The 25617-nt window shown below is 38.3% G+C and overlaps 2 protein-coding genes across 3 annotated transcripts; one reads left to right on the top strand and one right to left on the bottom strand.

Annotated features, from left to right (window-relative positions):
- Positions 1-5901, top strand: LOC128027491 (cysteine-rich hydrophobic domain-containing protein 2-like). The gene is made up of 6 exons (XM_052615169.1): positions 1-170; positions 1351-1405; positions 2316-2471; positions 2876-2932; positions 3371-3430; positions 4522-5901. The coding sequence occupies exons 1-6, from the start codon at positions 28-30 to the stop codon at positions 4570-4572; spliced, it is 522 nt and encodes a 173-aa protein (XP_052471129.1). The 5' UTR covers positions 1-27; the 3' UTR covers positions 4573-5901.
- Positions 5902-7190: 1289 nt separating this feature from the next.
- LOC128027224 (ligand of Numb protein X 2-like) lies at positions 7191-24016 on the bottom strand. 2 transcript variants are annotated; one of them, XM_052614604.1, is made up of 10 exons: positions 23796-24016; positions 19093-19646; positions 17721-17911; positions 16554-16750; positions 13910-14305; positions 11400-11534; positions 9271-9445; positions 8927-9170; positions 8623-8781; positions 7191-8199 (listed from the first exon to the last, which is right to left on the bottom strand). In XM_052614604.1, exons 2-10 carry the CDS (start codon positions 19485-19487, stop codon positions 8064-8066), a joined length of 2028 nt encoding a protein of 675 aa, XP_052470564.1. In that variant the 5' UTR covers positions 19488-19646; positions 23796-24016; the 3' UTR covers positions 7191-8063. The 2 variants fall into 2 exon arrangements, with proteins under 2 accessions (XP_052470564.1, XP_052470565.1); XM_052614605.1 differs by lacking the exon at positions 23796-24016 and adding an exon at positions 20454-20663.
- Between the last annotated feature and the right edge of the window lie 1601 nt (positions 24017-25617).

A 25617-nucleotide genomic window follows, 5' to 3' on the forward strand; every position in this document is an offset into this window, starting at 1 on the left:
TGTCATCTGCGCTGTGCCAGAGACGTCATGAGCGTCCTGCTGCCCAACATGGCGGACTTTGATACCATTTATGAGTTAGAAGAAGAAGATGAGAGAATTGTGAGTGAAGAACATCTCGTCAGATACTGTCCTGAGCCTGTGGTCATGCGTGGGGCTGGTCACATCACCGTGTAAGCGTATGAAATCGGCAGCAGCGCTGTTAGTCACTGTTAGCTAATGTCTGTGTTTGTAGCCTCCATGCTAACCTCACTGCATGTTTCTGTCGCTAAGTAGTGGTATCAAAACATACGTAACGTTAAGCCGAGCTTTGCCAGCTGTATCCTGACAGTGATTTTAAGCGGAAGAATCAGCTCTCCTAACCCGAAGCCTTGTCGTTAGCACAGAGATTTATGGTTTTATTGCTGGCCTTGGATAAACGCTGCCCCGCAACCACAATCAAACTCATTAGGACCTTCACTTTAATTTGAAGTTGTTTGGTAACTAACGATATACTACTGTTCGTATGCTGAGGTAAACTTGAGATACTATTTTAATTAATGCAGTACTTTCTTGGGACAGTACAAGTACCTCTGTTAATGCACACATTTCTGAAATTCAGTCACCACCTAGACTAGTAGAGCGAAGTTTGAGCCTTTTTATTATTTAATGAGGTAAACAATGTGATATTTCTACATTGGGACAGAAGAACCTAGTACTGCAATGGATTATAAACAGACATCACAAACAAGACACTTACACAGCCTTCAGATTTCCTGGCAGTTCAAGTTAAATGTAGAAACTGAACTCTCTCACTTTGTTGCTTGTCAAGTATTTAATGACATTTATATCTAAGTGAAATTAACCCAGTGTTAACCATTGCTTTTTAATTTAATTTAATTTCCCCCTGTCATGACACATCCAGTCTTTGTTTGGAAGGTTATCAACCACATAAGAAAAAAAAAACAATGCTTTGGTAAACATGACTAAATATAAGATAAAAAGGCTAATTTGTGACATTACGTCATAATTATGTGATAAAAAGTCATTATCACATTAGTCAATTGACTGTTGAATTTATCTCATAATTCCAATTTAGAGTGCCACAATTGAAATGTTTTATCTCATAACTATCATTTATAGTCTCATAATTGTATTATTTAATATGACGTCATAATTTTGACTTTTTATCATAATTGAGTAGTTCAACATTTGTACTTTTTATGTCATAATTTTAACTTTGTATCATTATTCTATCAAAGTATCTCATGAATATTGTTTACAAATGCATGATGGTTTTGATATGTGGCAGAAATGGCCTTCAATATCTTTACCCCATAATCATAACCTTTTAAAAATAATCTTTATTTGCAGGTTTGGACTAAGCAACAAATTTGACACCGAGTTTCCCTCTGTTCTCACAGGAAAGGTAATGATTTCTGACTCCCATCTATAAACTAAATCATATTAAATGTTCTTTATGGTGTGAATAAAATATCTTTCCCCGTTGACCTTTACCTTTACATCATTATTCACCATGGGGTGAGCTTTTGATTAATACCTTGATGGCATCTCTAAAATGCGTTTTTGCAACAGATTCTGTCAATAAGTAAACCGTCCAGGGCTCTGGAAGGCAGGGATCCCAGCTCTGGGAGGACACAGCTCCCGGTGACAAAATAATGAAAGAAACACTGTGCCGTCCACAAGAATAGGAAGCTTCCTGGGTCAGATGCAGAAATACAAAAAGGCTGCAGGGGGATGAGCAGGCTGAGGGAAGTGCGGGGCAATAAAGCAGATCTCCAGTATTGTGACCCAGGGTGACATGTGATGGATGAGGTCAGGATTATGATGACTGAAGGGTACAGATCAGGCCTGCTGGGCTTTATTCCGAGTTCTTTTGCTGTTTGCAAAGAGACCTTTGCATCCTGTCATAAAAGATTACGACCCCGGTTTTATGGCGTACATACCCAGAGAGGAATGAGCAGCCATTCATGTTGTTTAGACGGCGCAGCCACAGGCCACGGGCTTATCTCATCTTTTTGTCCTCCCTTTGCCCCGAGAGTCTCAGAGCTCGGCTGGAAAGTTACAAGCGTACAGTTGCAAGATCTCCACAGAGCATCTGCACACATGGAAGCTTTTCTTAAAAAAATAATTCCAGTGACTTTTTAATGGAACTCCTTTTTTAATGTATTTTTTAAATGATCGTTTCGTTTTTTTTTGACCACGTATGTTCTATTAAATATTTTTTCTATATTTTTTTAATGAATATTCTGTCACTAATAATGCACAAAGACTGGCTTATTTACAGTCCTGTTTTGCTCCTCAATCATCTGCTCTAGGTTGCTCCGGAGGAGTTCAAGACGAGCGTCAATCGAGTAAACGCTTGCTTGAAGAAGAACCTACCGGTCAATGTGAAATGGATGCTCTGCGGCTGCTTGTGCTGTTGCTGTACGGTGGGCTTCAGTCTGTGGCCTGTCATATGTCTCAACAAGAGAGTGAGTCTTTCCTCAAACTTGACCGGTCCTTGTCCCATTAATTGATATTAATTACTTATTGCCTCATTTGAGCGCCTAATAAATAAACCCACTCAGTGAGGAAGCAAATAACAAACTACATCCACTTATTAACTGTGTGAAACTGATATATGTCAGAAGTCATGGCTTGTTGAATTGTGGAAAGGTGGGGATTTTACAACTACAAATTTTAAGTTATTGGCTTACAAGATGCCTAACTACAAGCTTTGGCTCATAAATGTCTCTGTAGTCTTCATGCCCTGCGAGTTTTATTGGCATTTGTTAAACGTGTCTGACAGGGTGATTACCTTAAAAACCTGTCTCTCTATTTTTGTTTGCGTATGATTATTTATTTGTGCGAGCTCATTTTTGTTCGTGTGTTTCAGACACGAAGATCGATTCAGAAATTGTTAGAATGGGAAAACAACAGATTATATCACAAGGTAAGCTCATCGCAGAATTAATCTCAGACACATAAAGATGAAGACAGCGGATCATCTCCAATTTAGCTGCCCTGTTGTTGAAGTCTTGGTGTGTGGTGGATAGCGATCATTAAAAGGGCTGCTAACATTTGACCCTGTCAAATGCTTGTTGGCCTCGCAGCCATATTGGTCTGATGCAGTGATATAGTGCAGAGGCTGACCAGACTGTGGAAAGGTCAGCAGTAAAAAGCCACGTTCGTTTTGTTGTCTTGAAGCTTTGACTGACAGTCAGTAGCGGTGCAGACATGTTAAGGAAACTCTGCTTGGCACTGGCCACTGCTTGACCTCAGCTAACCCTTGTGTGTAAAGAGTGTCTGAGCATCTGAAGTGCATGAGTCTGTTTTGAAGATCTATCACGTGTCTTTGTCTAACCTGTCTCTTCCTGTGTCTCGCGTTCAGCTGGGGCTGCGCTGGAAACTCAGCAAGAGAAAATGTGAGAGCAACAACATGATGGAATATGTAAGTTTCATAAAAGTAATTAAAATGAAATAATTTATTTTCCATTTCAGGGCTCTAAACTGCTACTTAAATTATTGCAAATGCAGCACAAAATTAAATGTGCTACAATCATTTCAGACAGTTAGGAAAACCTTGTCAAATATCATCTCATTAGAGAATTTTGACTTGCAAAGCATGTCTCTTATGAGTCAGTCAAAAAAATTCAGCCTCTGACTCTTGTCATTTTATGGGATGATTCAGATATATAGTATTTTTATTGTAATCAATTATAAAATCATTAAAATATTGTAAAAAAAATAAAACGAGATGCAATTTTAGGTTGAATCAGCTCTGATGGAATATTTGTTTGGATGACTACATTCAACAATACTGTATATTTTTATTTTAAAAACAGGCACAGATAAAATTTTAAAATGATGACATTTATGTGGCACAAATATAACCATATTCAATAAAGTGATGGCATCAAATTGTAATTTATTTATGGTAAATACAACTAGAAACACAACCTATTTTACGATACATTTCAAAAATGTTTTTGAAAGATGTCTTTTATGCTCACCAAAAATTTCAAAAATACAGTAATATTGTGGAATATTATTACAAGTTAAAATAACACTTTTCACTGTTTCTGCATCATTACTCCACTCTTCAGTGTCATGTATGCTGATTTGCTGAAATGTAAATCTTTTGTTATATTTTTAATTTACTGTCACTTTTGATAAATTTAGTGCACCCTTGCTGAATAGAAGTATGATTTCTTTTTCTTTTTTTTAAAGTCTTACTGACACATAAAGATTGGAACGATAAACACTCGTAATCACAGCACCTGACTGTTGTTAAAAGCTTAAGTAGGAACTTTGCACTCCGTGAAGGCATTTCTGAACACACGTTTATCGTGTGATTCTGTAATTTGTAACTAAAAGAGAAATTTTATTCCTTAAAGTCTCATTCATTCAGTCTTTTCTTTTTTTTTTTGTCTGGAGATCTCCATTATATTGCAAAGTCAGACCATAAGGTTGTAAATTATGCCTGGTGATTTTTAACCCTCAAGTTCGCTTGCTTAACAATGCCTATTTTTCTGTCTACAGGTGATTCTTATAGAGTTCTTACCAAAGTATCCTATATTCAGACCTGACTAAAGGACTTCTACATGATCCTCATGGAAGGGCCTTTATTTCTCTCTTTAGTGCCTTGTATATATTTCGGATTGAGGGTCTTCACTGGGTTTCTACAAGACCTCTTCTCCCTGTACCTTGTACAGTAGAATTCGCAACACTGTCACTTTGCTTTAGAGCAGATTTTGCACATTTCCTGATGTAGTAGAAAGCGCTCCTGTGTTGCACTCAGATGTGTTGTTACATATAATGAGAGATGGGAAGAAAGCAAACTCTGATGCTGTTTAAAAAGTGCATTTACCCCAAAGAGCCATCGAGTACTCCTCCCCACATACTATATTATGGTATTGTTAAGAACAAGGCACCTTATGGTGTGAATTTGCCTTATGTTAAAGGACAAGCTTCAATCGGACGTGTAAGTGCAGGAGTCAGAAGTGTGTCGCGTTTTAATGTTTTGGGAGTGTGATGTCTAGCATTGGGGCTTTTTGAAGCTGGTGCAGCAGATGTTTGAACTAGCTTCAGCACCGTGATCTGACACTTTTGCGATTGTCTACTACACGGGGAAGTCAACAAACTGACTTGTAAATATCATGGACAGGACGTACAGTATGGTATACCATGTTTACATTATGTATGGTTATTTTTCCGCCAAGATATTATTGTAGCATAGTTTGTTTATAAGCTGTGTCTCTGTAACTTTAAAGTTTATATGGACCGGTTTACCCAGTAAGCCATAAAATGTACGTACAAGATGCCACTCGAGTTAGGGCTGAAAATTGCACTTGATTGTCCTTGAGGTATTTGATATTGTTTTACAATGTCATTAGTAGTGTGTTTAAAAAGTAAAACATATGCCAATCAACCAATTTGTTACCAAGAGTAATGTCGTTCATTTTTGCAACAAGTGAAATTGACCTATTCCAGTTTTTGTTGGATTGTAATTTGTGCCCTGTATTTTTTTCTTTGTTTTGTTTCTGTTCATTCAGTACAGCAAAACCTTGAACTATGTGTTTTATTTGTGTTCGTGGATGCTGTATGCTGTGGTTCTGCTCCTGATGTAACTTCACACACAGCATTGTATATGTAATGGTTAAAACTGCCCCTCATCTATTTTCTATAACTTCTATAACATCTTTGCTCCACATACTGTAGAAGTGACTGTGTAAGTTGAGTGCCTCTGCAGATGGTCTTGAGAGGGAGCTGTGCTTAAGAGGAATGATTCTTTGCCTAGCAATCTAATGGAGAGAAAGGAATCTGCTCTCAGTACTGGTTCTGTTAAAGTACCTGTAAATGTTTGTCCCTACCTAATCCTATGGAAAGCTTCAATAAATTCCTGATTTTGATGTTTTTGAACAGCGTTCTCTTTATATGTGTACTTTTTAGTTATTTTATTTTTTATTTTAACTAAGCATGTTTAATTATTGTTAATTTCAACATTTACTAATTATTCAGTTTAAAATTGCTTGTTAACTTTAGTTAATTCACTGTGAAAAAGCATGAACTAACAATAAACATCTGTATTTTCATTAGCTATCATTAACAAAGATACTGAATAACTGTAAAAATGTATAGTTCATAGTTTGTTCATGTTAGTTAATACATTAACAATAACTAATAGAACCTTATTGTAAAGTGTTACCTATATATTTTATATTATATGTAAGGTACCATTTAAAATAATTTCCCTTTATTTCATTATAATTTTGAAATATGGCTATTCATTGTTCCGTGAATGGGAAAAAATTGAAGTTATGGCATAAATAGTTAATTTGAGAGCTAAGTAAATAGTTGACTTTTAAGCAAACATTTTTTGAATGTTTATTTTTTAATAAGGCTTATTCACTTGTGATCTTAATGTTACTCTCTGTCAAAGATAGAACTGACTAACTGGTATTTATTCCTTCACTTTCTAGCTTGTACTTATCTGAACAATGCCTGAAACTTGGTATTATGAGTTGTTTGCCTCTTCAAGAATAATTGTAAGTCTGCAGAATGACTAAATGTAAATGATACAAACAGATGCATTTGAGATGGTCTGTTCTTATCACTGTTTAGTTTAAGATGCTTAAATATTAATTTAGCAACAAATTACAGGAATAAAAAATCATTTGAAACGTTGAGCTTTATATGGACTCTAGGGGGCAGTCTAAGACACAATGAAAAATCCGGTACAGTTTGAGTGCATGGAATATAAAATATGGCCTAAAATAATGTCTGAGACTGTCCTGGTACATGACATGTCATCACTCGCCCTTCGAACTGGTTAGATGGTGTGGTACTCCACAGGACAAATCTGCAGATATTGCCTGGGAATCCCACAGGGCCTATAATGAATGATTTGGAAAGGGAGTGAAATCTGTGGCTTTAGCATTAACTCTTGAATAACAGAAAAGCATCACTGTGTAAACCAAACAGGGTTAAAATGTTGATGCCACTGTTGTTCTGCCAGATGAGATTTTGATCTCATGCACTAGAATAATTATCAGCCGATTACAGGGTTTATATTTCATATAAATATACATCATTTTGAAAACTGTCATTTAATAAAATTATATAAAATATCTAATATAATAAGTTACAAATATATTATACTACGAATCAGAAGAGTGAACATAAAACTGCCACTGCTTAGAACAAGGACATAATAAAATAAAGCAAATATTTTATTGTCATCATAACCCTTTTACATATACTGTGCTTGTCTGAAGACCGAGCATCATTGAACTTTCCTAAAATGCATTAAAAAGTAAAAGGGTTGAACTTGCAGATAAAAGAGGCAAAAAAAAAAAAAGCAGCATCCAATTAAACGTTCTACGGTTAATGAAAGCCCAAAGATAACAATTGGCATTTTGGTATACAGGCAATTAAGGCAGGTGTGGATCATTGTGTTTGTACATATTCATAGCCAAGGCACCCAAGAGATATATTCTTAAAAAGGTGTCAAACTAGCCAAGCTGTGGTTTAAAAAACAGTCCAACCTTTCACCCAAACAGCAACTACATAGTTTTTCACAAACGTAACCATTCTCAGAACATATAACAGTGTAAAAAGTGCCATCAGAGAGGCCATCAACATGAGAATGTGATGTGGTCCAACTCCAGGTAGTCAAAAAAATTTACCTCACTACTGACCATTGGTCAATCATAAACCGGCTAAAAGATTATTACTGGTTATATATGGAAACAAGAAGTTCCATACTAAAATGGCATGATAAATATAACTTCTTTTTAAACAGGAAGTCAACCTTGTCCAGTTCCCTTAATTGCAGTTCTCACTTTTTCACCATCACAGCTCAATAAAGTGCACTGCACACTTGTGACGTCTACAGTGGATTAAAAAAAGGCAACCTTTCGGCTTGCTTTTAAACCTTGGGTCAATGATTGTTAACAGACTTCCTCAGTTTTCACAATGTTCTTTGGAGAGACCACAATAATGCTCAAGACATCTCTTGTCTAATAACAGATGTGTGCATCTTGTGGTGGACCCAGTAACAGTGATAGAGTTCAGGCTAGTCTTTAAACCAGGCTGCCAGGCCAGGAGACCACGGTCAATGTGACTTTGTTCTTCTGCAGTTTCAGCATTGGGATCAAGGAGGAGTTATTCATGCCGACTGTAGTGACTCCATTCACAGCCACAATCTCATCGCCGCACCTGCAGGAGAGCAGGAGGAAGTCATTAAATAAAGCATTTCATATTAAAGAAGAAAACACAACGCACACAAGAAAAGTTTTGGTTCAGTAAGATGTTTTTGTCTCTTATGTTCACCTAAACTATTAATTTGATCAAAGACATAGGAAAACCAGTATTGTGAAATATTACAATTTAAAATAAATATACTCCATTTTAATATATTTTAGAATTTATTTATTCCTGTGATGGCAAAGCTGAATGCTTCCTTACTCTAATTATCAGTGTCACACAATCCTTCAGAAATGATGCCAACATGCTAAATTGCTAAAAGCATTCATATTATTATAAGTGTTTTAATACATTTGTGCTGCTTCATATTTTTGAGGAAACTGTGAACCCCAAACTTTGAACCAGTAATGCTGTTAAAGAGGACTGGAGACTGACTTGAGGCGTCCATCAAAGTGAGCTGGTGTTCCAGGGACTATGGTCTTAATGAAGAAGGGCTGCTGGCCACGACTCTCCTCATATCCTCCCACGATACTGAAGCCCCAACTCTCACTGTTGGTCTTCATCAGCATAATATCACGACACCAGTGGATGGAACTTGGGATTAAAAAGATTTGGTCAAATTATACAATTTGCTCATATTTAAACCCTCACGTCCATATCCAAGTGGACATCAAATTTAAAACACTCCATAATTAAGATCACAACACGCCCAGTGAGAAAGAAAAAATAATAATCGCACCCAGGCAAACCCAACCAGCGGGTCCAGAGAGGAGCCCAGTTAACGTCATCCTCTTTGGGTCCCTCCAGTGTGTCCATGTCTTCTCTAGTGCTGGATTCTCCGTCCTGTTCCTCCTCCTCAGAAAACGTTCGGATAACTTGCAGTGTTACTGTGTTCTGAGCGGCCTGAGTCTTTAGGATGGTTACCGCCTCATTGTAGGTCAGATGGGTCAGGTCCATACCATTTATACTCAGCAATACATCACCTGAGAAACGGCAGCCATGACATCACAGTTAACTCAAGCATTGCACATGAAGCTCACAGAGAAGAGAATTTTATATGGAGCCATGACTGAGGAGACTTACCTGTTTTGATGGTGCCGTCTTTGTGCAGGCAGCCCACCGGCTGCACGCTGGTGATGTAGACGGGCAAACGGCAGCGGCAGTCTCTCCCGCCTGCGATGGTGATGCCTAGAGAGTGTCGAGGTTCCTTCTTCAGACTCACGGTCTTCTCTTGACTGGAGAACCCAACTGGAGGATCCTGAACCCAGATAATGCACATTAAAAAAACTTGCACAACACAAATTTACTAAAAGAAATGTTTTAATGTGGATGGAAGTAACAAAAACTTTCACCAGCAGCTGAATTAAGTACATAAGTATATGCACAAACAGTCATGTAAACACTGTACCAGTCCAGTTTTTTTTTTTTGCATAGTTGGACTAACAGATCTAGATTTTGCAATGCGATTGTAACTTGGTTTTATCTACTGTGTACAATAACTTTCAAAAGTTGTTTCCCAAGATTTTTTTCTTTGAACTTGAAAAACTAGAATGTTTTTTCTGTTTTTAATGTCCCTTTATGCTCGCCAAATTTGTAATAATTGATCAAAACTGTATTTTTTTTCTTAAATCTTCTTCATCTATAAATAGTACTGAATCCAAACTTTTGAACAGTGTTCATACAGTAAACGGACTGCCCTTGCATTGTGAGCATGCTTTGAAAAGCAAATATTTGATTAAGTATGGTTACAGTTGTGTCATGTATACTTAAAAGACTGTACCTCAGCTTACTGCAGATCCATTAACTGCGCATGCAAGTGTGCTTAATAATTAATGATAATTTAGTATTCTGAAAAGCTTTGTACTTGTGGGATGGGTGAAAAGTGAAAGCTTAAGACATGTGTCTGACTCCTGCGGTGAAAACATTTGTAAAAACAAACATCCCAGATCCTGCAGCGAAGCAGAGAGATGTGTTAATGTGAGCGGCTCTGACACGCTGCCATCGTAACTCATAGATTGTGGCAAAACGCTCTTCTTCTGCTCTATTCTCTTAGTCTTACTGGAGTCTTCCTACACAGCAGGGTGGCCCTTCCTCCCAGCATGAGCTCAAGCTCCATCTCCGTAGGTGAAAGCTAACTGTCACCAGCTTTGATCCCCAGCTACAAACAAACACAGAGGCTGCAGCAGCTCAAGAGCAGCACCCCAGCCTTTTGATCAGGGACGGGTCCCAGTGAGAGACGGGGGCATGTGCTTTCATCTCCCACTACCCAGCCTGTGTTTGCTGCCTCTGCCTTCAGCTGGTGAGGAAGCGTCACAAAATCAGGGTGTGACTGATCTCTGGGTGAAAAGACACCCCGTGTGCAGGCAGCACAACCTATGAAACATGCAACCAAGTCTTTGCAGAGGAGTCAAACTTTAACTACAAAACACCTTTCTTTTACTTTTTGATCCCCTTTACAGGACCGGGAATTGCATGACTAACTCATAATACAATAAACTGCCTCATAATATGCAAAACACTACAATACATGTTAATTTACTAAACTGCAATCCAAGATATAATTCATGTTTAAAAATGTGAAATTTACAAGTTAAATTCATGCTGTCTCAATGATTTGCTGAGTGTTTCTTGTATGGTTTTCTTCACTTTTGGCCACTTTTGTTCAGATATAATACTTTTATTCAGCAAGGATGCATTAAATTGATCAAAAGTGACAACAAAAACAAAAAAGTCTAAGTCAATTTCTAAAAAAATAGTAAGCAACACAGCCATTTTCAACATTAATAATAAAAGCAAATGTTTCTTGAGCAGCAAATCAGCATATGAGAAAAAAATCTAAAAGGCTCATGGGACACTGGAGTAATGATGCTGAAAATTCAAATTTGCCAACATAGGACTGAAAATCATATTTTAAAATATATTAAAATCAAAAACAGTTGTAATTTCTATTTCAATTTTAGTTTGTAATAATAACAGTATTTCACAATATTAATGATTTTACTGCCTTTTTGAAGAAGAAAAAAAATGAATGACCCCAAATTTTTGAATGGTGCATACATTTTCTATATATTTAGAAGCAAGAAGGGGAATGGAATTGGGTGTGAGCAAAACTTGCATCATCTATGTAAGCATTATGGTAGGCCACAGCTATGACTATTTGTGCCTTTAAACCAACTACATAATGCCATAGGGCTTGTGAAGCACTTTTTTACCTTCATGTATTCGGATCGTCGTCTGAAGTACTGCGGTTCCGGGACCCTCCTTGTCCCTCTGCTCTGACCCTCACTACCCTCCTCAGAGAGATCATTAAGCCTCATCACTACGAAGTTCACTCGCATTTCACATGTCTGCCACACACATAACGGAGAGCATAACAATCACTTACACAATACACATACATACATACATACATATACACACACACACACACACACACACACACACACACACACACAGTGGGTACGGAATGTATTCAGACCCCCTTAAATGTATCACTCTTTGTAATATTGCAGCCATTTGCTAAAATCACTCAAGTTAATTTTTTTTCTTCAATGTACACACAGCACCCCATATTGACAGAAAAACACAGAATTGTTGAAATTTTTGCACATTTATAAAAAAATAAAAACTTAAATATCAAATGGTCTTAAGTATTCAGACCCTTTGCTCAGTATTTAGTAGAAGCACCCTTTTCATCTAATATAGTCATTAGTCTTTTGGGGAAAGATGAAACACGCTTTTCACACCTGGATTTGGGGATCCTCTGCCATTCCTCCTTTCAGATCCTCTCCAGTTCTGTCAGGTTGGATTGTAAACGTTGGTGGACATCCATTTTCAGGTCTCTCCAGAGATGCTCAATTGGGTTTAAGTCAGGGCTCTTGCTGGGCCATTCAAGAACAGTCACAGAGTTGTTGTGAAGCCATTGCTTCGTTATTTTAGCTGTGTGCTTAGGGTCAATGTCTTGTTGGAAGGTGAACCTTCGGCTCTGTCTGAGGTCCTGAGCACTCTGGAGAAGGTTTTTGTCCAGGATATCCCTGTATTGGCCCCATTCATCTTTCCCACGATTGAAACCATTTGTCCTTATTGTCTTGCACTGAGGGGAGGCTTCCATCGGGCCACTCTGCCATAAAGCCCCGACTGGTGGAGAGCTGCAGTGATGGTTGACTTTCTGCAACTTTCTCCCACCTCCCGACTGCATCTCTGGAGCTCAGCCACAGTGATCTTTGGGTTCTTCTTTACCTCTCTCACCAAGGCTCTTCTCCCCTGATAGCTCAGGGCCTGATAGTTCGAGTCTCGGTGCTGTCAGGAGTTGTAGGTGGGAGGGAGTTAATGAACAGCGCTCTCTTCCACACTCAATACCCATGGCTGAAGTGCCCTTGAGCAAGGCACTGAACCCCCAGTTGCTCCCCGGGCACTGAATCTATAGCTGCCCACTGCTCCGGGTGTGTGTTCATTTCTCACTGCTGTGTGTGTGCACTTTGATGGGTTAAATGTAAAGCACCAATTCAGAGTATGGTTAACTATACTTGGCAAATGTCACGACTTTCATTTTCAGCTCTAGGAAGGGTTCCGGTCTTCCCAAATGTCTTCCATTTAAGGATTATGGAGGCCACTGTGCTCTTATGAACCTTAATTGCAGCAGAAACTTTTTTGTAACCTTGGCCACAGTTCTGTTCTCTTAGCTCTTCAGGCAGTTCCTTTGACCTCATGATTCTCATTTCATCTGACATGCACTGTGAGCTGTAAGGTCTTATATAAGCCCCTTCACACTGCACGTTGGACCCGGCAAATTGCCGGAACATTGCCTTCTGTGTGAAAGCAAACACGTCCCGGGATTGATTCCGGGTCGGGGACCTAGTAACATTGCCGGGTTCAACCCTGGAACGAGCGCTGTGTGAACAAAAGCCAGATCTAATGCCGTGTCGAAGTAATGACGCACGTTATCACGTGACTCTTTTACTGGCTGTTTTGAAGGAAGATCAACGTTTGCGATGAAAAAATATGTGCAAACTGTAATGAGGCAGAGATCAGTTAGTTCCTCACTTTCCGTGCTGACGCCGAGATCGTTTTCGACTCGTACATTACACATCACGCCCTGATGTCATGTGTCGTTGTGTTGTGTGTGAAAGCATGGATATATCCCGGGTAATCACTGGCAGTGTGAAAGTGCAAAATCTAGCGACCAGGGACCAATTGCAGGAGCACTTTACCCGTGTATTTGCCGGAATGGCAGTGTGAAAGGGGCTATAGACAGGTGTGTGGCTTTCCTAATCAAGTCCAATCAGTATAATCAAACACAACTGTACGAAGGTGTAGAACCATCTCAAGGATGATCAGAAGTAATGGACAGCACCAGAGTTAAATATATGAGTGTCACAACAAAGGGTCTGAATACCTAGGACCATGTGATATTTCAGTTTTTCTTTTTTAATAAATCTGCAAAAATGTCAACAATTCTGTGTTTTTCTGTCAATATGGGGTACTGTGTGTACATTGATGATGAATTTTTTTTTTTTTTTTTACAAATGATTTTAGCAAATGGCTGGAATATAACAGAGTGAAAATTTTGAGGGGGTCTGAATACTTTCCGTACCCACTGTGTGTGTGTGTGTATATATCATATCTCAATCAATCAATCTAGTGTTTAAAAGTAACAGATTGTATTAAGAGTAATTAAAGACATTCACTTTTTTCTCTCTGAAGTGATTATGTCTGTCTGTACCTGTATGATCTGAGCTGCACTCTCTGGGGTGCCATGTCTTAGGTCCTGTCCGTTGATGCCCAGCACTTTATCATTGTTCCTCAGTTTGCCATCTTTGGCAGCCAGTCCCCCAGGCAGCAGATCTAGGATGAAGACTCCTGGCTCCTCAGATTTACGGATGAGTTTGATGCCCAGCGGCTCGGAGCGCTCATGCTTTACTAGGGTCACCTGGATGATGGTGCCGTGGTTCTGGTTGGGACTGGGTGACGGGGGAGAAGCTGAGGGTTGAACAAGATGGTCAAGCCGGGGTTTGAAGCCCTTCTCCTGCATGACAGTTAGCCTGACACGGGAACATGACTGCCGAAGCACGGTGATGGCACGAATGTGGGGGATGGATGCCAAACTGACATCATTCACCTGAAAAGACCATACTGTTAGCTTGAGGTCACAAAGCAATGAAAGTAGCTACAGATCTTTTCTTTCATATCATGTCATATAGCCAAGTGACACAGGTTTTTTAACTAAAAAAATAAAATAACAATAAAAATTAAATTTCAGACGAACAAAACATTAAAAAGAAGGGTTCTGATCAGGCAAGAGGAGCACGTAAATATTGGAGCATCTTTCCAGCAGTGGATTGAACTCAAGGAGTGGGAGGGAATCGGGTGCCAAGGTTGTTTTGTTTCTTCTTGATAAAGTTGTTTTGATTTTGCTTTTCAACACAACTTTTCTGTGTTGGATTTTACTTGGATATGCTGTGGCCGACAGGCAGAGCAGATTCCACCATCGACGCTGCCAGGGTTGTGTACCGATGGGGTATGGACATGTTTGTTCTGGTACTTTCAAATATCGACATCTTTTGGCAAAAATAGCTAAATGCACCTTTAATGTCTTACCTTTAGATCCAACCAGTACACTTTGTTTTAATATTAAAAAGGATCCTAAAATAATGCTTTATTTATCTCTCAAAAAAAAGAGAGAAAATCTTTCTGCCAGAGGCTAGGAACAGTCCTTTGTCATAATCAATGCTGTGCTAAACCAGAAGAGGGAAAAAAAGATCCCATTTCAAGAAATAAGATATCTAAACCATCCACAGATCTCTTTACAGGCGTTTGCTCCCTAAAAAAGCCAAGAAGCTACGCTTGGGATACTGATCATCCTTTGGCTGATGGCTGACCTCATTGAGATTTCCATATTTATGACCTCAGAGAAGACAAGCCGGAGGCATACATTAAAACTCAAGGTTAAATTTGAATGTGAACCCAGTCATACTGGTTCACTTTACTAAGGCATTGCATTCCAGGACAGCTAGAAGCAGAAATCCTAGGAGAATGCAGGATTGTGGGAACGAGAAAGTCAATTTGCTTAACTGAACTGAATTGTAATTATGAAGCATTACTGTGTAACTGAGCTTTTTAAAGGGCAATTTTGTAGTTTCATGCCAAATTAAAATGCAATGTCTACATTGGTCATAATGACATCTACATTTTAAAGGGGTGGTTCATTGCGATTTCACTTTTTTAACGTTAGTTAGTGTGTAATGTTACTGTTAGAATATAAATAAAATGTGCAAAGTTACACAGCTTAAAGATTTCTTTTAAAATTCTGGCAGTTTAATGCCTATAAAAATGGCTGGTAGGGACTACAACAAGTTACTTCACGGTTTCGTGACATCACAAACCCAGATAAACCCCAGGCGAGGCGACGCTGCGCTGCTTTAGAGAAGAGGAAGAGAAAACTAGGTGCACTTCTGTCTTCTAACAATTCTAATGGATTTACAAGTTTCAAAATCAATGTTCTAATTCAGTTCAGCCTCTGCAATGAACTGTTACAATTATACACTGCATGATCCTCTTCAATAATATCCTCTGCTTCTCAATCACGCTCAAACTGATAAGCAATATTAACAATGCCACTGTTAACAATACAACTGGAGCACATGCCCCTGAGGTGAGGGGCGGGACGTTTAGACGCGCACAAGAGGCAGTGAAGCCAATCACAACACACTGGGCAAGCCAACCAATCAGTCCCTTATTTCTGAGGGAGGGGCATCAAAAGAAGCAAATTATCAGCATGTTAATTAAAGAAGGGACAGAGCAGTGTGGAATAAAGGTAAATTATGTGAAAAATAATGCATAAAAAAACAAAGCATTAAAACATGTTAGACCACACCCCATAAACAATCAAGCCTAAAAAAAAAACACTGAACTACACCTTTAAAATTTTACGTGAATGACTCCCTGCTCCATCTTCAATTCTGTAACTAAATAAACTGTAAATGAGCTAAATATGACCATTTAGAGATTGTGAAAAGTGGGTCAGTTCTATAGGACGTGTACTGAACTAAACCTATTTTGATACATGACCTATAACAGAATTTGTCTACTCAACTGAAAGTGATTTTAATTTTACATGGTCAATAATGTGCTAGCTAGTGGAAATTTCCCAACATTTAGGAAAGCAAGGACTTGTGACCTTTATCCAGTGATGTGACTGAAATGCAAACACAATGTTGCTGGGGTTTGAACACTGACAACATGAGAACTGGACAGAAAGAAAGATTCTGAGAGATAAAAGAGGTGGAAAACACCTAATGGGTTCACATCAATAGCAATTGATAATCTAAAACAAACATGATGGTATGGTGAGCTGAGATATGCCCCACCTCTAGAATATGATCTCCAGGAGCTAGCTTGCCATCCCGAGCAGCTAGTGAATCACGCACAATCTCCTGGATGACAATGTTGCCCAAGGGTGTGTCCTTCCCTCCTACTATACGCAATCCCAGATCCTTGTCTGGATCCTCTCGAAACAGTTCCACTACAGTCGCCTCTGCCACAAGACTGGACCTCAGAGGGGTGTCTGGGAATCCAAAAAAACATCAGGAATCTGATTTACAAATGCTTAAAAAATACGAAGTAGTTCAACATGTGGCAAAAACACAAGCAGTTTGTTCGTGGCAGCATTGGAATGAATCATTTAAGGAAGCACACAAACATATGATGTAATAATCCCATGAGATATTGAGCGAGTTGTTAAATGACTTTATGACTAACAGCATTTACAATAATCCAGATGACAGGTAAATATCTATGTGTATACATGTTGTCAGACAGTGATGATTGTGGGTTTTAATGCCATAATTTATTCATCCTGACACATACTGGTTATCTAATCACAGGATAAAGGGGCACATTAAAGTTTTCCTCTGTTTTGCTTTACCCAAAAGTAAACATAGTTGCAAATCAATTTCCTCTGCTTTTCACTGTCTGTGCTACTTTTCAACTTAACTCCTGAGTTACCACAAATCTAAAACATGTTACATAATTCACCAAAAAAAAAAAAAAAAAAAACTTTCTTTTTAAATCTAATCCTTACCAGGTGGTGTACAGTACAGAAAAATAGATATTATACAAATAGTAAAGAGACAGCGACTTTGAACGATTTATTTTTTATGCTAGAATCAATAACCAACATTAAAGTTATTATTTTACCTTATTATTTTACCTAAAATTATTATTTTACAATCATCCTAAATTAAAAGTAAAACACTAAAAGCAAAAATAAGAAATTTTAAATGTTCTAAAATGAAACATTTTATATTTATTGTGCTTTTGTTTGTTCGCTGACAGTGTCAGTTTAGTGGAGGGAAATAAAGAAAGAAAGAAAGTCTGATAACCATTTTGGTACTGATATTATTATTTATATATTCATGGTTTTAATTTAATTTGGCACATCATAAATACTTAGACATGGATCAGCTAATTCTTATGTGGTTTTGTAATAATATTTAATGAACAGGGTACAAGAAAAACAGAAAGGGCCGCTATACCATCTTCACCCTCTTCAAAGGCTGGATTGACCAGTCCAGGTTCTGAGGGTCCATTGAGTTGACCTGTGTGTGCGATTGGGGTAGATTTGGCATCAGCTAAATCTCCATCTGATTTGCTTCCCTTTAACTCATTCCAGGAGGGTCTCTTTTTTCTCTCCGCCTCTTCCCTGAGTCGTCTGAATGCAGGACATCTGAGAAAGAGAGAATTGGAGCACACTGAGTCAGAGAGAACTTCTGCATCATTACTCAGTGGCCTGCTGTTAATTAACCTACGAGACATTCATTACCATATGGCAGCAGCAGTAACTAAAAATATCCTAAACATGCACCAGTGCTGACAACTGCTCTGGATCTGCCATATTCAGCAGTCAGCAGAAAACAGCAGTGAAAAACAAATCAATGCTTAATCAGTTCAGTGCAAAGCTACATGGCATTTTTCTATTAAAGATGAACATGCTCAGGGTGTGTGAATTCTCTGTACAGAAACAAGAGGAGCTATGCAGATGAAGTCACAAACAGGCTTTTCTACTGCATTGCAGTGATAGAGATGGTACAGGTTTTTTTAAAAAAAAAGAGCAGTATCAGGTCTAGTCTTGGTTTCACCATGTCAAAACCTCCCTCCCCATCCCACAGCTGCTCTGTGTTTACACTGGGCTGTTCCTGACCACGTGAACTATCAGCCAAACAACCTTTAGACCATGCTTTTACATCACAGAAGATAAGAATATGATAAAACACTAGAAAAAATCCCATGTAAGGGAGCTGAACGCTGAGGCACAGGGTCATTGTATGCAGTGTTCCAATGGTTCAAACAGTAGAGCAATAACACCAAAGTCATGGGTTTTATTCCCAGGGGCTTTTTCCTTTTTTCATACCATATCACCCATATCATAAACTATGGCTTTGCATTCAATGAATCAATATAGTGAATTCTTGTGAGCGGGGTTGTACTCTTATTACTGTGTAAATCCTGTAACTTAATATGTAAAAATGAAACTTGTCAACTCCCATGTGTTTCAGCCAGAGGTGACAAGGCTGAACTATCTGCACACATTCTATAGTAATCACTTATGTGATTCCTAATTAACTCCATTATATAAAAGAGAGACATCCAGTTATGTTAGTATTCGTTCATACTGTCCACTTATGTCTAATTCTTTAATCCTGCTCAGCTCTCAAATCTCTCTGTTCACATGAAACCTGAATAAGTGAAATTCCATAAATTTTTGAGCAGCTCTCTTAATGACTACGTGGGCATGTTTATCCACGGACTTCTCATAATTGTTCTGCATGTTCTATGTCTATAGCTCTTTGACTTTATGCTATGCTGCCCTAGTGATATGTAAACATTTCTTTTGTGGCATGCACTAACCTGTTGTGAAGATGGGGCTGCAGCTCACAGCGTTGCATGCTCTGCTGGCACTCACTTTGGAATGGGCACAGAACGGCCAGTTTGTCCAGCAGGTTCCGCACCAGAAGGCTGGAGGCACGGCACTGCTGGAGCTGAAGCCTCTTGCGGTCGACAGGACAGAAGTCCTGGTCGTGCAGGAAGTTGCTGAGGCACTGGTAGCAGTACGTGTGGCCACATGGCGTGTCCATGGGCTGCAACAGAGGCTGCAGGCAGATGTGGCACACCAGCTCGTCATCCACCTCGTTCTGATACTCAAACAAGTGACTGTCCCGACCATCATGACACTGTCCACATTCCTTACACACCCGCACCCATGTTAAGCCACCCCCTGGTGGAAACTCCTTCGGCTCTGTCATGACCTGATGAAGTGAAGATGGACGTCAGCAGGGCTGCAGAGCTAATGCCACTTTCTCAGCTTGTAAACTCTACATCAGCGTCATCAGATGAGAAGCAATCCAATATTTCCAATCCAGAAAGAGAACAAACTATTAGCCGCTTCATCTACACCCAGGTTTCTGTTGGGAAAAAGAACAAAGGAAAAGTGAAGCTCACGTCAAGCATTCTTTTTCTCGGGCTAATGCTGGCTGGACAGGAAATGACATGGATCCACTTAACCACAACAATATATGAAGAGGGCTGCAGCTGTATCCTTTCCATGAGTTTCCTTCCTCAAGAGCAATCTGAGTTTGGCTAACTATCAATGTTCAAGTCATTAAACCGGTTAAGCTCTGTGAAATGACAGGAGGGCAGCAGTCAATACTACTAGGGTGAACAAAGAAGCTGCTCAAAAAAAAAAAAAAAAGAGCAAGAACTCAAAATGAATAGTGTAGAATTTCCAAGCTTGTTGTTAATGACTTCATGCCCGGTCAGTAATGGGCCACTTCCCTCTGTGAAGCACATAATCTCTGCTAAATCCATCTACAATGAAACCTAAACAATATGTATCGTAACATTAAATAAACTACATTAACAATGTCATGTGGTGTGACTCCGTGAAAACAACAAAAAAATTGAATTAATTTGAATATTATAATTTTTTTACATTGATAATAATAACAAAAAAAACATCTTTAACCTTTAATATATATTATTTTTTTTAAAACGCATTTACTGTGGGCACTCATGTCAGTGACCTCATAATGATACAAAAACTACAATGCTACAAAAACTCTTGTTTAGAAAACCATAAATACATAACCAAAACTACTATTCAATACATGCAACGCAATGACACAATTAACAACCGGCATTTCAATGGATGAGCAAAACAAACACACCATCCGCCATGAATGTAATAAATCTCAATCATTATTCCAACCCACCTCAGATGCTGGCAATGCAGTCAGACTCCCAGCAGCCACTGCATGAAAACAAGAAACCCAAGCCCAACAGCTGCGCTGGCCGCCTGCAGCCTAACTGAAACCAGAGCCCGTCATCTCAACTAGGGACAGAGACTGTCTGTGCATGTGAATGTGTGTGTGTGTGTGTGTGTGTATGCAAGGACATGCAGTTAGAGGGGAGCTCAACAGACTGGAGAGAAACGTTCAGAGTCCGGCTGTGTCGACTCAGGAGGAGGGGTTGAGAGCGTGCTGTATGCGTGTGTGAGTCGAGTGTGTGTGTGTGTGTGTGTGTGTCAGGGGACGAGGGGGAGTGTAGACTGCTGATGTGGTACTAGTACAGGCAAAGCATTCTAAGAACTAAGCTCAACCTCTTGCCAATTACACGGTGAGGTGTGTGTGTGTGTGTGTGTGTGTTATCCATGGTTGAGCAGAACATATTTCTCTCCCTCACTCACCTCCTTCATATTCTGCAGATAACTGAATGGACATAACCCACCAAGTGCATTAATTAACACAAAATCAGTGATTCACAACCTAAAGCTAGGTTATATAAAGATATTATATATTTGGGGTTTTCACCATTTTAGATGCAACAGACCTCAAATATTATAAAATTTAATTGAGGGACCCCCATTCTAAAATTTAAAAAGCAGCTTTATATTTCATGTATAAAGGTATTGGGAAAATTATATTTAATATAATATAATTTTATATTATATTATATAATATAATATAATAGAATTTTTTCCTACCTACAGTACTCTATTTTTCGATGTATTATTTATATAATTTTCAATGTTTAATGTTATTTTTTGCTATTTATATTTACATTACTCAAAAAAATAAAAGGTAACACTTGTGGGTTACACTGTGTTGTTAAGTGTTACCTTTATTTATTTTAGCAGTTTTTATATACACTGTGCTACTTTTACATTTGTTATCGTTGTTATCCATCATCTAAATCCAAAAGTTAAACTTTAAAATGTAATAAAATAATTTATTAATTTAGTTCACTGTTAAATGTAATCATTTGCAAACATCGAAACTTTGGGAAGTCGTGGCCTAATGGTTAGAGGGTTGGACTCCCAATCGAAGGGTTGTGGGTTCTAGTCTCGGGCCAGACGGAATGAGCAAGGCATCGAACCCCCCAACTGCTCCCCGGGCGCCGCAGCATAAATGGCTGCCCACTGCTCCGGGTGTGTGCTCACAGTGTGTGTGTGTGTGTTCACTGCTCTGTGTGTGTGCATTTCGGATGGGTTAAATGCAGAGTACAAATTCTGAGTATGGGTCACCATACTTGGCTGAATGTCACTTCACTTTTTTTTTTTAATATCCCATTTCCAAACTGTACATCATGCTCTGATGCATACAATTTGAAAAGTATTTAATATGCCTGAATTTAAGTTTAATTATTGTTTTGGAGACAAAACAGTATAGAATTTTAACATCGTCCGTAAATTTAAAATAACTTACCAGAATTTTAATATTGCAGCCCATGCACGTTTAATACTACATACCGTAGAAAAATACTGATTGATGCTTGCCAATGTAAAATTCATCACTACAATTCTAGGGTGGGCTAGGTCGCTACTTGCAACTATGGTCCTGAATGGTACCAAATTAATAATATAACAATATTTTCATCATAAGAAATGGTTTGGGATCCTTCGATGAAAGTAAATATACACTCTAAACAGTAAAAGTGACTTACTAAACACCACAAATTAAGAGCAGCCTTGATAAACATTCTAAAACCCTCAGCCTTATGGCTCAGTGATGTTTAGCTAGAATTACTTCCACACTTGTCCACTGAAGCTGTGACCCTGGCTAAGACAGATGGACTCATCCCATAGCCTCATGGGAGTATCTTACACACTGGAGACAAGCAGCTTGTCAGTCTCTCCTGTCCAGTAAAGATGTAGCGTTTGTGCATCTCTCAAAGTGGAATTCCCCTACAAAACCTAACAAATCTAAGTCCACATACCTCTCCGAGTACATAAAGTATCACTTGTTTGTGTACCAAACTGTTTCAAAGTCCATACAGTGTTTCCAGATGTTAGGATTACCAGGAGGCTGATGTCATAAATGAGCACTATTCCTGTCCTCTCCACCGCCCACAGAACAAATGGTAAATCAAAGAAAATGTGAACACCCAGTATGAAATGCTCTCACCTACACAATTCTAGCAGGGGCCATGAATCATTCCCTCTGACACACCCTTATGAATACACGGGCAATGGCACAGCCCCAACAGAATGACTTAGTTCGGAAAGTATGAAAATATACATTCACCTGGAGTTTTTCTTCACAAAAAGGCTGATTAAACATTTCCTACTCTAACCATTAATACTTGCACTCCCACTAATCAACATTTTAGGCTTTAAAGAGGCAGTTCACCCAAAAATGAAGACCGTCAACCCCCCAAATGTCATTTCAAACCTTTCTTTTTATGTGGAACACAAAAGGAATAAGGAGACATAATGATAGGGAATGACAGCTTCAGTCATCATTCACTTTCAGCGCATCGTTGCGCTGTCAACATCTTGTTTTGTGTTCCACAGAAGAAAGTTATACAGTAAATGACGACAGAATTTCAATTTTCTGAAAGAACGAACAATTTAATGTTACAACAAGTCTGAACAACCAGTAGACCAACACACTTTCTCTTCTACAAGAATAAACAAGCTATATAAAAATACACACCACAAGCAAACAACCAGAACAACTGGACAAAGAAAGTACAACATGCATTGTATTTGCTTACTTCTGGAAGTCAGTTGCAGTTGTTTATTATGAAAGGAGACTCCACCTCCTTTTTATGGAGTCATAAGCTAATTTTAACAGTATGCTTTACTTTATTACAGCATATCATCTGATACAAAACATTTGACTTTTCTAACCTTCTGCGTGCTCTGACCCACACATTGCAGGTAAATGACACACGTGAAGGAAGCCATAAATCATTCATCAATCAACTGACAGGAGATTCTGATGGGAACTTGGACATCCCAGTGCCCTTGAATCACATGTTGGGCTAAGAAGCAACACAACTAACGCATTTGTTTCTTTGAATATCTCAACCTAGTTACCTTTATCTTAACAACGTACCCAACCTGCTAAACCTTCCTACAATGTGTTGGAGCAGACCTGTTATGAAAGAAGCCTTATAATGTTCGATTTACCCTGTTTCATTCACATTCAATAATAATAAGGCAACAATGGTAACTTACAGATGAAGTTAAAGCAAATATTGTGAGATTAATGTGTCATGCAAGAATCGAGACGCGCTAGACATTTCGCGCTCAAGACCGAAACTAGTCTTACCTGTGCGGATGTTCCGGAAGTAATAAAACAAAGACGCTGTCGAAATAGAAAACATCAGTCGTCTTCACTTCGTCTAAACTCCAAAATTTGAGTATCTCATCATTTCCTTTCCCACGTTTTAATAAATGGACAAGACAGCAGGTATTAATGAATGGTAGGCGACGCAATGAGCGTGAGTTTCAGGCAAACAAGTCGGATCTGACGCTTTCACAGGAAGTCCGCGCAGGTAGAGAATAAATTAACATTTGGACTCAAAAGGGCAGGTTCACATATTAGTAACGCGGCTAAAATACTGAAATGTGAAGTCGGGATGATTTTTAAACGTTGGCTGGGCATGCTGTCACACTGTAAGGACTAAGTTGCCACAATGCTAATAAACAGTAAAATATAGCAACATTTAAAGTCTTATATTTATTAAACACCAAGAAAATCATGAAACATGAAAAAAAAATTTTTTTATAAACTTACTAAATATAATCACAACAATTTACAAACAGACCCAATAAAATTGTGATTTGACATTTATGACGAAAACAGTTTCTTCATTATATTGTTGACACTTTTTTTGAATGTGTTTCCGTTTATTTTTATCGTGCTCACTTGTTCACTAAACTGTTGTAACAAAAATATTCTGATATTTAAATTTGAATTGAGTTAAGAATTTAATTTCCTATTATTATTCTAATTTGAGAGTGTGACAACTACCCCCAGTTTCCCATGTGCACACAAAATATCAGTAGATTAATTTATGAGGCTTTCTCAGAGTTTTGATTAATCTGCAGGACCATCTTATTTGTTTTCTTAATGACTATAGCTATGAATATTGTTCATTCTTCACGCTTCGACAAAAGTGTTAATGTTTAATGTAAGCAATTCATTAGCAGCTGTGAGAATAGCTGAAGTTTGACAACACTTGAATGGCCATCATTCATTTTAGAATAATGCACTTGTCCAACTGTTAAGTGTCCTCATTCAAACAGTTCATGAGTAATATTGTTTATGATTGCATAAATAACAAATTAATTGCAAGGACCTTTGCTATTATTCTCTGAGCGGTTTTCATCAAGCAGCAATCCAGCAGGAGTAAATGAAACTTTTCTTAATAACTATAATTTTAAGATAATAACTTACATGTTAATCTAGAAATCAGAGTGAGTGCAAAAAAGTCTTTCTAAATGATGTCCAATAAAGTAATAATTCTTTGTTTGTGATCCTGCCAGTTAAAAGCACTCTGACACTTGAACAGTGTTGTCTTTTACCCCCTGCAGGATGCAAGGGAAGTCTCCCCTCATAAAACCTCTGCGCTGAGGCTTGTTCCCTCTTTGATTTATACCCCTGTATGTCCAGCACAGACAATGACTCTTGTTTATCAAACTAATATCTGTTCAAGACCTTACTTTTTTCCACAAAATGTTGTCTGTTGCTCAAAATACTGTTCTAAGTAGTGTCCATTATAAATTACAAAATCTTAAAAAAAAAAAAAATCCAGGTCAAATCTACAGGCTTTATGACAAAAGCTGGTTTTGTAGTGAATCATATAAATGTTTTTTTATATTTGTCATTGTATCTAAATGTTGTTTGAGCTTGTAAAGTTGTTCAGCAACCCTTTGCGACCCAAAAATACAGAAAGTGATGTACAAACATAAAATTTTCTTATGCAGATTTCAGCTGTGCGAGTGTCACATTTCTGCAGCTATTCCCCAGTTTACACTCACAGCTTGTAATCACGGATGTGATAAGTTATGTAATATGCAGAAGAAATTATATGTATATCCTTTAATGTACAGTCTTTATTTTATCTATAAACTGATTGCCATTTATA

This window comes from Carassius gibelio, chromosome A14 (genome assembly GCF_023724105.1).
Source record: "Carassius gibelio isolate Cgi1373 ecotype wild population from Czech Republic chromosome A14, carGib1.2-hapl.c, whole genome shotgun sequence".
In the NCBI taxonomy this organism is placed as follows: Eukaryota; Metazoa; Chordata; class Actinopteri; order Cypriniformes; family Cyprinidae; genus Carassius; species Carassius gibelio.

Bases quoted from the DNA above. Each gene is read 5' to 3' on its own strand.
- LOC128027491 (XM_052615169.1), top strand. From the start codon at position 28: ATGAGCGTCCTGCTGCCCAACATGGCGGACTTTGATACCATTTATGAG. The intron at 171-1,350 runs GTAAGCGTATGA...CTTTATTTGCAG, and splicing joins GGGGCTGGTCACATCACCGT to GTTTGGACTAAGCAACAAAT. The intron at 1,406-2,315 runs GTAATGATTTCT...CATCTGCTCTAG, and splicing joins CCTCTGTTCTCACAGGAAAG to GTTGCTCCGGAGGAGTTCAA.
- LOC128027224 (XM_052614604.1), bottom strand. From the start codon at position 19,487: ATGACAGAGCCGAAGGAGTTTCCACCAGGGGGTGGCTTAACATGGGTG. The intron at 9,171-9,270 runs GTAAGTCTCCTC...GCCGTTTCTCAG, and splicing joins AGACGGCACCATCAAAACAG to GTGATGTATTGCTGAGTATA. The intron at 8,200-8,622 runs GTCAGTCTCCAG...GCTCTCCTGCAG, and splicing joins CACTTTGATGGACGCCTCAA to GTGCGGCGATGAGATTGTGG.